The 14,999-nt window shown below is 54.0% G+C and overlaps 1 protein-coding gene and 1 long non-coding RNA gene across 5 annotated transcripts; one reads left to right on the top strand and one right to left on the bottom strand.

Moving 5' to 3' along the window:
• Positions 1–3,316: 3,316 nt before the first annotated feature.
• Positions 3,317–4,889, bottom strand: VAMP2 (vesicle associated membrane protein 2; the record flags this gene model as incomplete). The annotated part of the gene is made up of 4 exons (XM_077746733.1): positions 3,317–3,368; positions 3,969–4,020; positions 4,116–4,274; positions 4,731–4,889. Coding segments are annotated over 4 exons (387 nt in total), but the record flags the coding sequence as incomplete, so codon positions are not given.
• A 151-nt stretch (positions 4,890–5,040) lies between these two features.
• Positions 5,041–7,168, top strand: LOC144217241 (uncharacterized). 4 transcript variants are annotated; one of them, XR_013330856.1, is made up of 4 exons: positions 5,041–5,328; positions 5,804–5,916; positions 6,077–6,183; positions 6,999–7,168. It is a non-coding gene; the product is annotated as an uncharacterized LOC144217241 (long non-coding RNA). The 4 variants fall into 4 exon arrangements; XR_013330857.1 differs by having other exon boundaries at positions 5,041–5,615; positions 5,842–5,916; XR_013330855.1 differs by having other exon boundaries at positions 5,041–5,615.
• The last annotated feature ends 7,831 nt before the right edge of the window (positions 7,169–14,999 follow it).

Here is a 14,999-nt window from a genome sequence, read left to right as displayed (position 1 = left end):
GCCTAAGGGCGCCGACCCATGCCCCGCGCCGCGTGCGGCCGCCCGGCCCTCGCACAGCCACCATTGGCGCCTCCCGCTGCCGTCATCTCCTCATTGGTCAGCTTGCCAACCCGCAGTGACAGCTCCACGTGAGAGAGGGGCCGCCCCGGCGCGCTGATTGGGAGCCCGCCGGAAAGTCACGCCCCCATCCGCTTCGGGAGTTCGTACTGGCTGTGGCACCATCCTCCGACCTGCCTAGTTCGGGGACGCGAACGCCAGTCCAGCCCTCCGAACTTCCTCATAGGCTGAGAGGTCTCGGAGCTGTCGAGGACACGTGCCGGCGGCCTCACGCGGCAACTTGTTTACCTGGAAGCTGGGGATTTTCCTTGACGACACTCGTACCGAAGACTGCGGCGTCTGCGCAGGCGCAGCGAGTGTGACCTGCACGCAGGCGCAGATGTGAGCGGCGGTGGCGATGGTTGCGGGCGGGGGAGCTTTGTGCCGAGACCCGGCCGAGCTGTCCCGGGCGTGACAAGAGCGCCCCCAGCGCTGGCACTCGGGCCCTGGGTCCCTGAGGCCCCGGAAGCTGGAAGGTGCTGGCCTCAGCGGGGTCTGCAGATCTCAGCGCCGCGTGATGATGGGGATAGTGGTGAAGATGACGGATGGCTCCCGATGGTTTTCTGTGGACCGAGCCAGGCGCTTCTCACAAACCCGGAGACCGTCTCACTTACTATTATTCCGCCCTACAAATGAGACTGAGCTCCAGGGAGGTTACATAATCCGTCTGGGTTAACACTCCTGTCCGTAAGGGGGCCGAGATTTCAGCCCAGGGCCTTGACACTATAAAGAAGGTGGGTCCTAGGGCGAACGAGAACCCTAAACCTGGGAAGGAGTCAGTAGATGAACGGCGAATACGCCCTGAGCACCTTATGGAACACAGGAAGCCCGAAATAAGTGGTGGCCATTACTGTGATGACTGTGTCCCTGGTTAGAAGTCACCTGGGCCTCTTGGAACGTCTATTTGTAAAAGCGTCCTCGGCAGACAAGCTGGGAAACCCTGTGTAGATTTCCCGCACTGCTGCACCGTCCTGCTGCAGCCCTGCGAAGCGGGCCCTCCAGAGCTGATCTAACACCCTCCACTCGTTTTTGAGGCACCTGGGGTGGGGAATGCTAGGGTGTCGCATCAGGGACGTCAGGGATCTGGAGGCTACGGGAGTTCAGCGTGGGGTCTAGAGTCACCAATCCTAAGACAGGGGGCACGGGGGGCAGGCCAGTCTGTGGCCCGCTCCATACCACACTCTGCTGGGTCTCTCTGAGCCGATTTGTTCTGTAAGTAATTATGAACCCCTTCTGGATGCTGGCTCTGTGCTAGGCACCCCGGGGAATGGGATGTTTCGCTGAAGCCGTCCATGGAGTAAATGACCACGGCAGCAAACGCAGAGCATCTGGGAATTAAATCAAGGGGTAGAAAGGGATGGAACAAAGAGCAGGAACAGGCCTCCCGGGGGAAAAAAAACAAGGGAAGCTGGGAAGCCCAAGCCTCCAGATTCTCCTCCAGGCTGACCCGGGGGGTCAAGACCGCTTCCCCTCAGCAGCGCCTGGTGCCCACCCGTGGCCACTGCGGGGAACCACACTCCGCGGTGCCCAAGGTCAGGCCCTCCAGGGAAGTACGGTCCTTTCCAAGTCAATCTTCGCAGCTTTCCTGTTAAACCTGCGCACCCAATACCCTCCTCACTGGTTAAGAAAAAGTCTTAGAACGCACACCAGCTGGTTACTCATTACACATTTATTGTACATTTTCACAATCTGGATGCGTCACAGAATTGGGGGAATGGGGGGAGGGAAGGGGGGGCAGGGGACACTGGGATAATATGGGGGGTCTAGAACACAGCACCCCCACCCCCAGCATCTCTCCCTACCCTGTCACACCACAGCTCAGATCTCCCTGCTCCCCCTCCACACAGAAACCTTGAGTGTGGGGGGGAAGAAAGAGTTTGGGGGGTCCCCTCCAGCAGGTTAAGGGGCTGTACCCTCAGACCCCTAAAATTGTGCCATTTAGAAAGCCATTAGACCCTTCCTCTATCACGTCACCTAAGGAGGAGACAACTCTCGGGGCTCGACTGCCCTGGAGAGGGGCGAGAATCCCCATCTTGCAGCAAGTCCCATACACACATTGGCAGTGACTCGTACCCCCGCCCTGAATCCAGGGGGGCAGTCAGAGGAGCTGGGCAGTGGTGGGAGCAACAGCCCCCCCCAAATGAGGGAGGGGAGTTTTCAGTCCAACCCCCAGCAAGGGTGGGGCCAGATTTCAGGCAGGAATTGGGGGGATTCTCTGCCCTGCCCCCACTCCTCCCCAAGGCAGTGATGACCCCCCACACACTGGTAGCCATCTCTCCCAAAAGTCAGATTGTGGCCACCCCCCAAACTCTCCAGGCAGGAGGAGGAGGAGGCGGCAGATCAGGCGGATGGGAGGGAGGGAGACCCCACGGGAATGTCGGCTGAGTGCCCCACATGAAAACTGGGGAGCACGAATGTGGGGAGAGACTCCAAGTGGCAAAACTATTGGTCCATCATGACACACTGAACTCCGAGACACTTCCACACTAGCTGGGGGGGTGGGTAGGGAGAGGAGGGGACAAGAGGTTTGGAAAATGGGGGCAGGGGAGGCAAACTGGACTAGAGGGGCTAGGAGGGGGAGATTCTGGGGGCCAGAAGGGCCTGGCTCCACAAAAGCCCGGGCTCCCACCCCCTGCAAGTAACGTCATGCAAATGAAAGTGATACAAGGACCGTGGGGACTAGCGTCTCAGTAAAAAAGCAACACGGGCTGAAAGAATGAAGGGGGGACGGAAAGAAAGAGACAGAAACCAAAAAAGGATGTCAGTATGTAAATGAAGGCTACTTAACATGCTGGAAGCTCCCAGAAGACCTTGGGATTCTTAGGACCAAGTGGGGCCAGTCTCAGGGCCTCCCGGGCGATGCAAAGATGCACCTAGGGAGGCCTGGACAGTTGCTTTTTGTTTTTTGTTGGGGGGGGTGGGGGTGCAGGGAAGGCCAGGGTGGGAGGAAGGATCAGCTAAATCCAAGGGAAGGAGGAGAGGAAGAGGGACTATTGCATAGCAGATGCAAATGAAAGGACTAGGGGCTGGTCAGGGAGGGAAGGAAGGGGCGGGAGGAAAAGAGAAGAGGTGGGAACTTCAGGAAGGGGTGTTNGTCTGTAACATAGACCGTGGGAACTGCGGGAGGGGAGGGCTGGGGAGGATGGGATGTTATATACAAATAGATATAATTTTATTTTCGAAGGTAGGATGGTGTTATTTAATGGTGGTGGTGGGTGGGGGGCTTTGTCTGGGCAGGGCGGGCTCCTCGGGGGTTTAAGAGCTGAAGTAAACTGCAGAGAAGGAAAGAGAAGGAAGAAGAGAGAAGGGGAGAAAGAGAGAGAGAGAAAGCAGTGTGTCAGGCCTGGCCCTGCTCCCACCCCCCCACCCCCCACAGCCCAGCCCTCTCAGCCTTAGGTTCTTCATCTGGACAGCAGGGGGCTGGACTGGTGGGTTCCAAGGTCTCTTCAAGTCCATGGTATGGCCTTGGGGCCACAGGCTCCTAATCCTCTGGGCCTCTGGGCCCACAAACGCTCCAACAGCAGGGTGTCTGGCTTCCCGGCCGCGTCTCAAGCCCCTGGGCTTCGCCTGCTCTCCCACTTCCCAATTCCAGGGTCCCCAGACTGGGCTCTTAGGCCCCAAAACTATCCTCAAGGGAGCCGTGGGGACCCACCGGCTTTCCCGTTTCCAAAAATCTTAACAAAAGTTGCCTAGAACCAGGCCAAGCGCAGGCGGAACAGCACCGAGCTTTGGGGCTCTGGATGAAAACAGAGCTGCCGTCGGCAGCTGTACACGCTTTCTGCTGAGCAGTAAAATCTAGGTTAGTGACCTTCAAAACCTAGAAGGGGAAACCTCTCCAGAGAAAGGGCCCTAGCCACTGCTGCCCTACTCACCGATGATGATGATGAGGATGATGGCGCAAATCACTCCCAAGATGATCATCATCTGGGGGCGAGAGGGGGGGTCGGTGACACAGACCACGACACCCCCAGCCACCCACCAGTTCTTAGCAGCCCCCTGCTGCGTGCCTCCACCCTCACCTTGAGGTTTTTCCACCAGTATTTGCGCTTGAGCTTGGCTGCGCTTGTTTCAAACTGGGAGGCCCCTGCCTGGAGTGCATCTGCGCGGTCGTCCAGCTCTGACAGCTTCTGGTCCCGCTCCAGGACCTTGTCCACGTTCACCCTCATGATGTCCACCACCTGGGGGGAGGGGCCCACGAGGCAGGGGGTGTGCCAAGGCCGCCTCAGCCAGGGCACTCCTCAAGCATGCACCCACAAAGGGAACGTGCACCCCGGGGGGGCCAGGCTAAGACGCCAAGGACACCCAGAGAACATGCCTAGCCACCTGGGGACATGCAAGGAGCACACATCAGGGGCACGCTGAGAGCCAGATGTCACAGCAGCACCGTCTGGGTGCTGAGCCTCCAGCAGCCTGTCCATCCCCCGGCCACACCTACCGGGGCCGAAACACCCCGGGACAGCAAGGTTGACTAACGCCCCGGGGCCGCTGCAAGTGCTTGGTGACCAGGGAAGGGGCATGGCGTGTCTTTGTCCCCAAACTCACAGACTCACCACCTCTAGCCCAAAACGGGCGTCCACACCGGTCTGCCAACCCCCGGGGTCCTTCCCACTGCCTTTGACACCCCTCACACTCACCTCATCCACCTGGGCCTGGGTCTGCTGCAGTCTCCTGTTACTGGTAAGGTTTGGAGGAGGCGCAGGGGGGCCTCCCTCCCCAGCTGGGGCGGCAGGGGGGGCGGTGGCAGCGGTAGCCGACCTGAGGGGTAGGGGCGGATTAAGACCCAGGGCCTCGAGTCACCGGTCCCGCGGCCAGGGCTCCGCCCATCCTCCTGTCCATCCATCCACCGACGGGAACCCTGGATTCCGTCCGGCCCCGCCGCCGGCAAGCTGCGTGACCTTGAGCTGGGCCCCCGCCCCCCTNCTGGCTGCAGCCCTCCCAGCCGCCCCCCGCCGCTGCCCCCTGCCCCTGACAGCGCCCCTGAGCCCCAAGCCACGTCCTCGCCCACCCGCGAAATCCGTAAACCAGCCAGCACTCCACACACCCAGCCCCCGCTAAGGCCCCGGGTCCCAACGCCAGCGACCAGCTTCAGCTTTTGCAGGGGGCTGGGGTGGAAAGTCAGAAGGGGCAACGCGGGTCGCCGGGCTCCCGGGAGGCCTGGGGCACCTGGCCGCTGAGGAGCGGCGTGTGAAGAAAAGCAGAAGAGGCAGGCTCTTCCAACCAAGTCACTGCAGGGTGCGGGGCTCAGACCAGGGGTGCTTGCGGGCCGGCCCAACTGAGTCAGGGCAAGGTTAAGGCCAGGGAAGAGGGCACGGGCTTCCCCGCAGGGCTCCTTCACGTGGTGGCCGCAGACCCGCAGACGGGCCGAAACCCAGCTCCGTCACAGAGTCGGGTCGGCTACCCAGGCGACAGGAGGGCTCAGCCTCTGGTCCCAGGCTGCGACAGCTGGGGGCTTTGGGACTTTTGTTTGTTTTTCTTTGGGGGAAAGACAGTAGGCATGGACTGCCCAGTGCAGTGCCCAGGTACGTGGTACTACTTTACCCGCGGATCAGCCCCACAGGTGTGACCTGTCCTGTCCCTAGACCCCAAATATATGACGTCTGTAGGCACTATATATATATTTGTTAAAATGCCTTCATCTGGAATATGAAAAGGGATTATCCACGTCCCCTTCCGACCCTGACTGGTCTCTTTGGGTCCCTCTAAACAGCGGGCAGCGGCTGCACACAGTCCCCTCTTCCCGCGCAGGCCTGGACCTTCAGAGAGAAGATGGGACCAGATGAGCTGACCACCTTGTGGGCCGGGTCAAGGCAAGCGTCAAAAGTGAGGAAGGATGTGTCTTAGGGTAGGCATAATGGCCCTGGCGGGGCGGGGGGGGGCTTGTGGGGGGGTGCTCACTGAATCCCTGGAAGGGGAGCAGAGGGAGGCTGCTGGCCTAGGTCTGGAGACAAACAGGAGCCAGCTTCTTCCCTCCCCCACCCAGGCCTCCCGGTGTGAGAACCTCCCTAATGCAGCGCCCCACCCCCTCCCCGCGAAGCCTGGGGACTGGCTCCGTCACCAGAGGTGTCATTTCCCAGCTGTCTGGGGGAGGTGAGTGAACAGGGAGCTCGTGCTGGGTGTGGGGACACAGCAGATCTAAGATAAGATGCTCTCGTTCCTTCCCCGGAGAAGCCACCCGCCCGGTCCTTGCGCACCGGCACAGACACAGAGGACGTCTGGGTGGCTCGGCCTCTGTGCAAAGGAAGAAAAGAGCAGCTTCTCTGAAGGCTCAGATGGCTCGGTGGGGTGCTAGCTTTTGCTTTTCAGCCCTGAGACGACTCTATATTCTAGCCAGAGAATAAAGGTGCCAAATTCCAGGCTTTTAAGTTCAAAAGCTGCAGTGTCTGGGTCTAAGGCAGGGAAAGTTGGAAGGAAGTACAAACAGGCCCACCCCCACCGGCCCTGATACCCCTCACTGGCCGGGGAGGAGGAGCTGATGGAGGACCAGACAAGATGTTAGACGGTGCTTTAGGAGTGATCCTCATTTTCCCCAACGGCCAAATCCGGAGGACATGGAAGGGACGGAACCCAGAATAAATCTGGGGAGCCAAGGCCATGGCGTGTGGCTTGGAAAGTTGGCACATTGCTGTTGGGTCCTGGGGGCAGCGGCACAAGAGTGGAAATGAGGGCCTGTAAGATCCACGGAGGTGGGGACCCAGGAGGATTTATCTTAGAGGCGCCTCACTGCGCAGCCCACCCTGGCAAGCCACCTATGCTGTGGTGCTAAGGGGCTCCTCCCAGTTTAGGTCAATGGTGGCGTGGGATGACGGGGTTCACCTGGAAATGGATAAGGGAGTGTTTTCTGCAAGCAGTAGAAGGGAGACCCAAAATAGAAGTTGAACTAAAGAAAAATACTCTATTTACAGACTGAGATGATGGACGTTGCTGCATTCACCTGCTTCTTCGGGGATTGGCAGCCAAACCTCTGGGCCTTACTTCCAAGGCTCCTTCAAAAGACGGGGTGGGGGGGGCAAGTTCATTTCTGACGAGCACCTCTGGTGATTCTGATGTAGGCGGCACAGAGAACAACTGCAATAAAGGCTTTCTTTTATGGTTGTCTCTCCTCTGCTAACAACAACTGATTTACAAGTTGGGATGGAATGGGGCGGGCTGGTCATCCCCACACTGACTCATGAACTTGTTCCCTCCGTGAGTCAAACCTGACCAAGCAGTTATTAGTTTCAGAAACCTTGTCCCTCGATGATTGTAAAGAAAAGGCCTTCTAATTAGGAGCAGGAGGAGCGGATGCCTCCTGGAGTACAGACCCCAGGGCTAGCCCCCCCTCTGTCACAATCAAGGCTCGGAGGCTGCCCGCCCAGGCCCTGGGCTCCTGGAGGGAAAGGAAACCACCAGGAGCCTACTGTGTGCTAGGTGCTACCCATGGACTGCTACGTGCACTGGGTTTTTGGTGGCTTTTTTTTATATATATATTTATTTTTGAGAGACAGAGAGCCCACGCTCAAGTTGGGAAGGGACAGAGAGAGTGGGAAACACAGAATCTGAAGCAGGCTCCATGCTCTGTCAGCACAGAGCCCGATGCGAGGCTCGAACTCACAAACTAAGATCATGACCTGAGCTGAAGTCGGACGCTTAACTGACTGAGCCACCCTGGTGCCCCCAGTTTTTTAATTACACAAATCATGTGACTGTATTCTCCCTGCAAAGTATTAAAACGTTAGACATACTGTTCCCTTGACCACACCCCAACCCCTCTTTTTGTTTCATGTCCTCAAAGGCTTTGTGTACTTTCCTTTTAGGAGGGAAACTTTATTGTTGCAGGGGTGCCTGCGTGGCTCAGTCAGTTAAGAGTCCAGCTCTTGATTTCGGCTCAGGTCATGATCTCACAGTTCGTGAGTTCGAGCCATGCCGGGCTGTGCGCTCACATGTTGGAACCTACCTGGGAATCTCTCTGCTCTCTCTCTCTGAAAATAAGTAAACATTTGTTAAAAGTTTATTGTTATACTTATTTTTTTCATTTCCAAAAATGCAGTCTCTTCTCTCATTTCTCTGACTATAATAATTATATTTCTCTTACTCAGTATTATATCACAAACTAGGTAACACAATCAAAATTTACAAATCACAAGTATAACATTTAAATATTTTTTGAGAGAGAGAGAGACACAGAGCACTTACCGGGGAGGGGCAGAGAGAGAGAAGGAGACATAGAATCTGAAGCAGGCTCCAGGCTCTGAGCTATCAGCACAGAACCTGATACGGGGCTCAAACCCATGAACGAAGAGATCATGACCTGAACTGAAGTTGGACACTTAACCGACTGAGCCACCCGGGCGTCCCTACAAATCACAAGTATAAAAGAACACACAGCAAACCCTCACTGAGCTGCCCCCCACCCCCCACAACNTCCAATTATAGGCTATTTGTTTTTCTTGTGCAACCCTCTGGTTATCTCTGTCTCTTCCAGTTTTGTTTTGTTTTTTTTTTAATAAATGGGAAGATTGTCTTTCTCATTTCTCAGGCCTATCGCAACTGTCTGCTCGTTCTTGACTTTGATAGGGAGGCTGATTGGAAATTGGGGGGGGCGGCANGAAGAGATCATGACCTGAACTGAAGTTGGACACTTAACCGACTGAGCCACCCGGGCGTCCCTACAAATCACAAGTATAAAAGAACACACAGCAAACCCTCACTGAGCTGCCCCCCACCCCCCACAACACACTGCTATGTGAAGTCCTGTAAATCCTCCAGAATGGTTGGTGCAGGGACAGACACAGATGCCTCTTTCTTTTGAAAAGCACAAACGCTCACAGACTACATGCANGACAGGCTTTCTCTGGGGCTTCTCAGTGTTTTTGAGAGAGGTATATCCTCAGTGCCGCATCCCTGCCCTCACTGAGCGTGGAGGGAGCAGAAGCTGGAGCGGGCCGGGGTCTCCCCTTTGCCATCTCAAGCCTCCTTTCTGCTGCACCTGTTGTCCCCAAGTCCAACGCCTCCCTGAAGATCAGGATGTGGAGGGGTGATGTGTGCGACTCAACTCAGGTCTTCTGACCAGTGAGGGCAAGAGTCCCCACATTCTGAATACAGACTCACGGCCACCTCCCCCGTGGTCAGCCAGGCCTTGACCATGGGATCTGGTGACCTTTGGGATCTTTGGACACCGGGTGCTGACTCCCTCTGCCCTTGCCCTTGACGTGACTGACACCCTTCAGCCACCGCGCAGCCTTGTTGAAGTCTCATGTCCACCACTGTCTCTCTGGTCTCTTGGTCCTTCTAGATTTATCCATCTTTGACTCCTCTCCGGTTAGTTAGTACAGATGTGGAAGGGACGGAAGATAAATGTTCACGATCCTTCAAGAGTCAGCTTTTTNGTATACACACTTCCCATGATCACCTGCCTCTCCCGACGGCCCCGTGAGGTTGGTATTGTCTTGATTTTACAGTTGGGGAAAACTAGGCTCAGAGAAGCACCTTGATGGAGTCTTTTTAAATGNAATTAAAAAAAAAAAAATAACAGGTTCCTGTGTTGCTGCGGGGGCCGGGGAGGGGCCTCCAGCCTGTGCCCGAGGTTGGCAAGGGGCCACACCACCCGTACTTCCCTCCACGTCACATGCCATGCCCAGCGCCTGGCGGGTAGGCGGCATTCAATGACGACTTGCTGAGCGGAGCAGCTGATTTGGCCTGACGGCCGGGAGGCGTGGGGCCTAGGCTGCCCCAGCCTCTGCATGGACCCCAGGCGAACGGCTTTCCCCCGGGGCGCCACGCGCCGCGTCGGTGGAAGGAGGGCGCCCCGCTTCCGTCCTAGGCACTGTGGGGGCACCAGGCGCTACGGGAATGCGCAAGGGGGGTCATCAAACACAGCGTGCCTGCCGGTTATGCCTCAACAAAGCGGGAAAACGAAAGGAAACGAAACCCCAAGCCCACCGCGATCTTTGATGATCGTTGATGGATGTAACAATCAAGACGCGCGCCAACCCAGCTCAAACCGATTTAAGCCAAAAAAGGAGAGTCTGAGGGTTCGCGTCCCGAAACGTAACCGGAAATAGCAGGCACGGGGCCCTCCCGTGACGTCATCGGGGACTGGATTCGTTTCCTGCTTGGCTGGACTCTGACTTCGCTTCGCCCCCAGGCCGGGAGCCCCGGCAGCCGCGCGCTCACATTCTCCAAACACTCCAACCACGTTGGAGTTTGTCTCCTTAAAGGCACGTGCTTCAAAATTCCCGGAGCCCGAAAGCGCACGCGGACGAGGTCCCCTCCTGCCCAGTCTCCGGCCACCCGCTTCCGCCCTCAGCACGAGTCCTCCCGGGGCCCGGCTCCGTGCAGAGGCGGTTTTCCCCTGGGTGGGCCCGTGGCTTCCCACTCTTTTTTTTTTTTTTAATGTTTTTTTATTTATTTCTAGGAGAGAGAGAGACAGCGTGAGCAGGGGAGGGTCAGAGAGAGAGGGAGTCACAGACTGAAACAGGCTCCAGGCTCCGAGCTGGCAGTCAGCACAGAGCCCGACACGGGGCTCGAACCCACGAACCGCGAGATCATGACCTAAGCGAAAGCCGGACGCTTAACCGACTAAGCCACCCAGGCGCCCCACCGCCACGTTCCCATTTCACCCATAAGCAGGGCCAGCTTCCAGCAGGGAAAACCCTGGGTCCGAGAGGATGGGCGTTGCTCTGATTGCTTTTGATTTGTGTGGCTATTGCCAACTTGCTCTCCGTGGGCGGGTTGCTCGCACCCACAAGCCGGGTGAGGCCTGTTTACTTAAACCCATGCCCTCCCCAACGCTCCATGATAATTTTGGTCGTTACCAGTACAAGTCAAATGCCATCTGCATTTCTCTAATGGTCAATGAGTTTAGGCATCTTTTCATGTATTTGAGAATCCTTGGGATTTCCTTTCCTGTGAAATGTCCGTACAATTTTTCTGTCCCTTTTTTATCGGGTTGCTAGTATATTGTTTATAGACTTGTAGATATTCTTATTTTTTTTTTAATGTTTATTTTTGAGAGAGAGAGAGAGTGAGACAGAGTACAGGCGGGAGAAGGGCAGAGAGACAAGGAGACACAGAATCTGAAACAGGCTCCAGGCTCTGAGCTGTCAGCACAGAGCCGGATGCAGGGCTCGAACCCACCCACTGTGAGATAATGACTTGAGCCAAAGACTCAAGAGGCTCAACGGACTGAGCCACCCAGGTACCCCTACATTTCTAATTCATATTTAAATGTATTGGGGTTTTCTTTTCTTTCAAAATTCTATTTAAAATTTTAAAAATTTTTGAAAAAATTCTAGGTGTCCCTAGACTTGTAAATTTTAAATCTACAAGAAAACGAGCCCTTTCTCTGCAATATGAATTATAAATATTTCCCCTAGATTGTCATTTATCTTTTGCTTATGTTTTCTTTTACCATGGATACATTTTACATTTCTCTCTTTAATTTTTTTTAAGGTTTTTTTATTTATTTCTGAGAGAAAGACAGTGTGAGCAGGAGAGGGTCAGAGAGAGAGGGAGACACAGAATCTGAAACAGGCTCCAGGCTCTGAGCTGTCAGCACAGCCCGACATGGGGCTCGAACCCAGAAACCGTGAGATCATGACCTGAGTGGAAGTCAGACGCTTAACTGACTGAGCCACCCACGCACCCCTACATTCTAAGTCATATTTAAATGTATTGGGGTTTTCTTTTCTTTCCAAAATTTTTTTAAAATTCTAGTCATCTTTCTTTCATGACTTCTGTGTTTTGTTTTCATACTCAGAAATGTCCTCCTCACTGCAGACGATTTTTGTTTAATTTTTTACTGTTTTATTTATTTTTGAGACAGAGAGAGACAGAGCATGAGAGTGGGAGGGACAGAGAGAGAGAGAGGGAGACACAGAATCTGAAGTAGGCTCCAGGTTCTGAGCTGTCAGCACAGAGCCCGACGCGGGGCTCGAACCCACAAACATGAGATCAAAGTTGGAGGCATAACCGACTGAGCCACCCAGGCGCCCCGACTACAAACTTTTTTTAAGTTTATTTATTTTTGAGAGAGAAAGAGAGAGCAGAGGGGAGGGTGCGGAGAGAGAGAGAGAATCCCAAGATCTCGCGGGGCACAATCTCATGAACCATGAGGTCATGACCTGAGCCGAAATCAAGAATCAGACACTTAGGGGCACCTGGGTGGCTCAGTCGGTTAAGCGTCCGACTTCGGCTCAGGTCATGATCTCATTGTCAGGCTCTGTGCTGACAGCTAGCTCAAAGCCTGGAGCCTGTTTCAGATTCTGTATCTCCCTCTCTCTCTGACCCTCCCCTGCTCGCGCTCTCTCTCTCTCTCTCTCTCTCAGAAATAAAACATAAAAAAAAAAAAGAATCAGACACTTAACTGACTGAGCCGCCCAGCCCCCTCCTCATTCCCAACTACTTCTGTGATATTCTTGCCAAAAATGCATACCCTCAATCTAATTTCAAGAAAACACCATACAAATCCAAATGGAGGGACCTTCTACAAAACCACTCACCAGGACTCTCCAAATGAGTCAGGATGGTGAAAGGAAGGAGAAAGAAAAAAAAAGGGGGGGGGGCTGGAAAAGCCTGAGAATGACAACTAAATGCGATGTGAAATCCTGGATTAGAGCCTGAATCGGAAAAGAGGCACTAACGAGAAAGCTGGTAAAATGCAAGTAAGATCTGTGCGTTAGGTAATAGCACAACACCATCGGCGCTAATTTTCTGGTTTCCATGACCATGACCCTGCTATGCAAGATGTTAACATTTGGAGGAGCTGGGGTGAAGGGCACAGAGGAAATTTGTACTAATTTGCAACTTTTCTGTAGGTCTAAAATTAGTCGAGAAAAAGGGTTAAAAATGTCAAGTTTTTTTAAGTACTTATTTTTGAAGGTTTTATTTACTTAGAGAGAGAGCACCAGCGAGCAGGAGAGCAGCAGAGAGAATCCCAAGCGGGCCCTGCGCTGTCAGGGCAGAGCCCTAGGCGGGGCTTGATCCCACAAACCAATCTGTGAGATGTGGCCTGAGCCAAACCAACAGCCGGAGACTTAACCCACTGGGCCCCCCGGGCCGCCCCTCCATCTTGCCCATTTTCAAGTGTACAAGTCAGTAGTGTCAAGTACATTTCTACCCTTCTACAACCAATCTCCAGAACTCGATTTTTCATCTTGCAAAACTGAAGCTCTCCACCATTGAACAACTCACCCCCTTCTGTTCAGCCCCTGGCAACACCCCCATTCTACTTTCAGTCTGTGACTCGGACTTCCCTTGGTACCTTGTTTAAGCAGAATCAAGCAGTATCTGTCTTCTGGGACTGGCTTACCCTGATTGACAAGCCGCTAATTACACGATAAAAGGAAAACTGTATTTCTGATGCTAACTGGCAAAGCTTCTGGTGTTGACTACCAGACGAGAGGGATGGTTCAAGTGCTCGTAGTACCTGCACTTGGAGTGTGGGTGAAGGACGAGGCACAGAGAGGTTAAGTGACCTGTTGCCAATCACACAGCCACGAAGGAGGGGGGTGCACTTTGAACCCAGACTGACTCCACGGCTTGTTCCCACAGTCTTTGCCCTGGACTGGGGCTCAGTAAGAGCCAACGCGGAAAACAGCGGCATCCAGGTGGTGTTTGCAGACAAGAGGGAGATACAGGTATCCAAGGAGCAGGGATCAGCAACACAGAAGGGGGAACTGGGGGAAGTGACCCAGTGGCATGTCCCCAGTGACTGACCCGTTGTAGGTCACGACCAATATTAGATGAACCTGAGGGGCGCCTGCGGGGCTCAGTCGGGTAAGCATCCGAGTTCAGCTCAGGTCACGATCTCGCAGCTCATAGGTTTGAACTGAGAGCCCCACATCAGGCTCTGTGCTGACAGCTCAGAGCCTGGAGCCTGCTTCAGATTCTCTCTTTCTGTCCCTCTCTCTCTCTCTCTCTCTCTGTCCCTTCCCTGGTCACACTGTCTCTTTCTCTCAAAAAAAAAAATAAAAATATATGAGAGGAGCCTAGGAAGCAGCAGCCAGAACAGTGGGAGGTAAACCAGGGGAACTATTTTTCAGACATCAAGGAAGAAAAGCTTTCAAAAGAGAGGAGTGGTCAACATATTACACGGCGATAAGAGGCCAAGCCAAAGGGCGAGTGGCACCCTCTGGATTTAGAAGCAAGGATTGGAGACGAGCAGTTTCCTGGGAGGGGAGGGGCTGGAATTGCTGATAAATATTTAACAACCAACTCTCCGGAAGTGCCATGCGGTTATGTGTGTACAGAGGCTTGTTATCAATCTTACTGGTACAAAAGATGTGGAACTCAGAATTTACAAATAATAGTAAAATCTACAATACTCGTTACTGTAAATTCCAGTCCTGGACCCATGGCTTTCCAAGCAGAGTTGTAGCCTGACTCCGACTGAGGTTCCAATATGAGTCCTGGTTGATCTTTTTATTTACATTTTCCAGTGGGACAAAATGAATCAGTGAAGATACACTGAACCTTCGCTGGTTCCTCAATGACTGGACTGACTCCTTTATTGAATCTGTAACAGTTTTCCAATTCCGGGAGAATATTTTCCTCCATCTTCTGTGCTATTCACAATGGAACAGTTACAGACGTGACACTTTTATGTTTAACCTGCATTATTAACATTGTCTCCATCATCTTTTAATTTTTTTCAANCCTTGCGAACATTGATCCCGTAACAAGGTAGCACTTTAGACTCTCGTAGGGTTTGGAACAGCGGAAAAGCTGTGCCAGGTTCCCTCGCAGGTGGCCCTTGTGGCCACGAGGAGATGGACCGTTTGATAACATCCCTCCCGTTTGATAACATCCCATTCGGGACACCAAGTACGGCGGAATATTAACAGCAATTTCATAGAAGCCTGGAAACACACCAAACCGCCCCTCCCTGATGAACAATTAACTAACCTCCCGGAATCGATTCCTCC

This window comes from Crocuta crocuta, unplaced genomic scaffold (genome assembly GCF_008692635.1).
Source record: "Crocuta crocuta isolate KB4526 unplaced genomic scaffold, BGI_CrCroc_1.0 scaffold139, whole genome shotgun sequence".
In the NCBI taxonomy this organism is placed as follows: Eukaryota; Metazoa; Chordata; class Mammalia; order Carnivora; family Hyaenidae; genus Crocuta; species Crocuta crocuta.
Note: the sequence above shows the minus strand (reverse complement) of the source record. Positions and strands in the feature narration are given on the sequence as shown.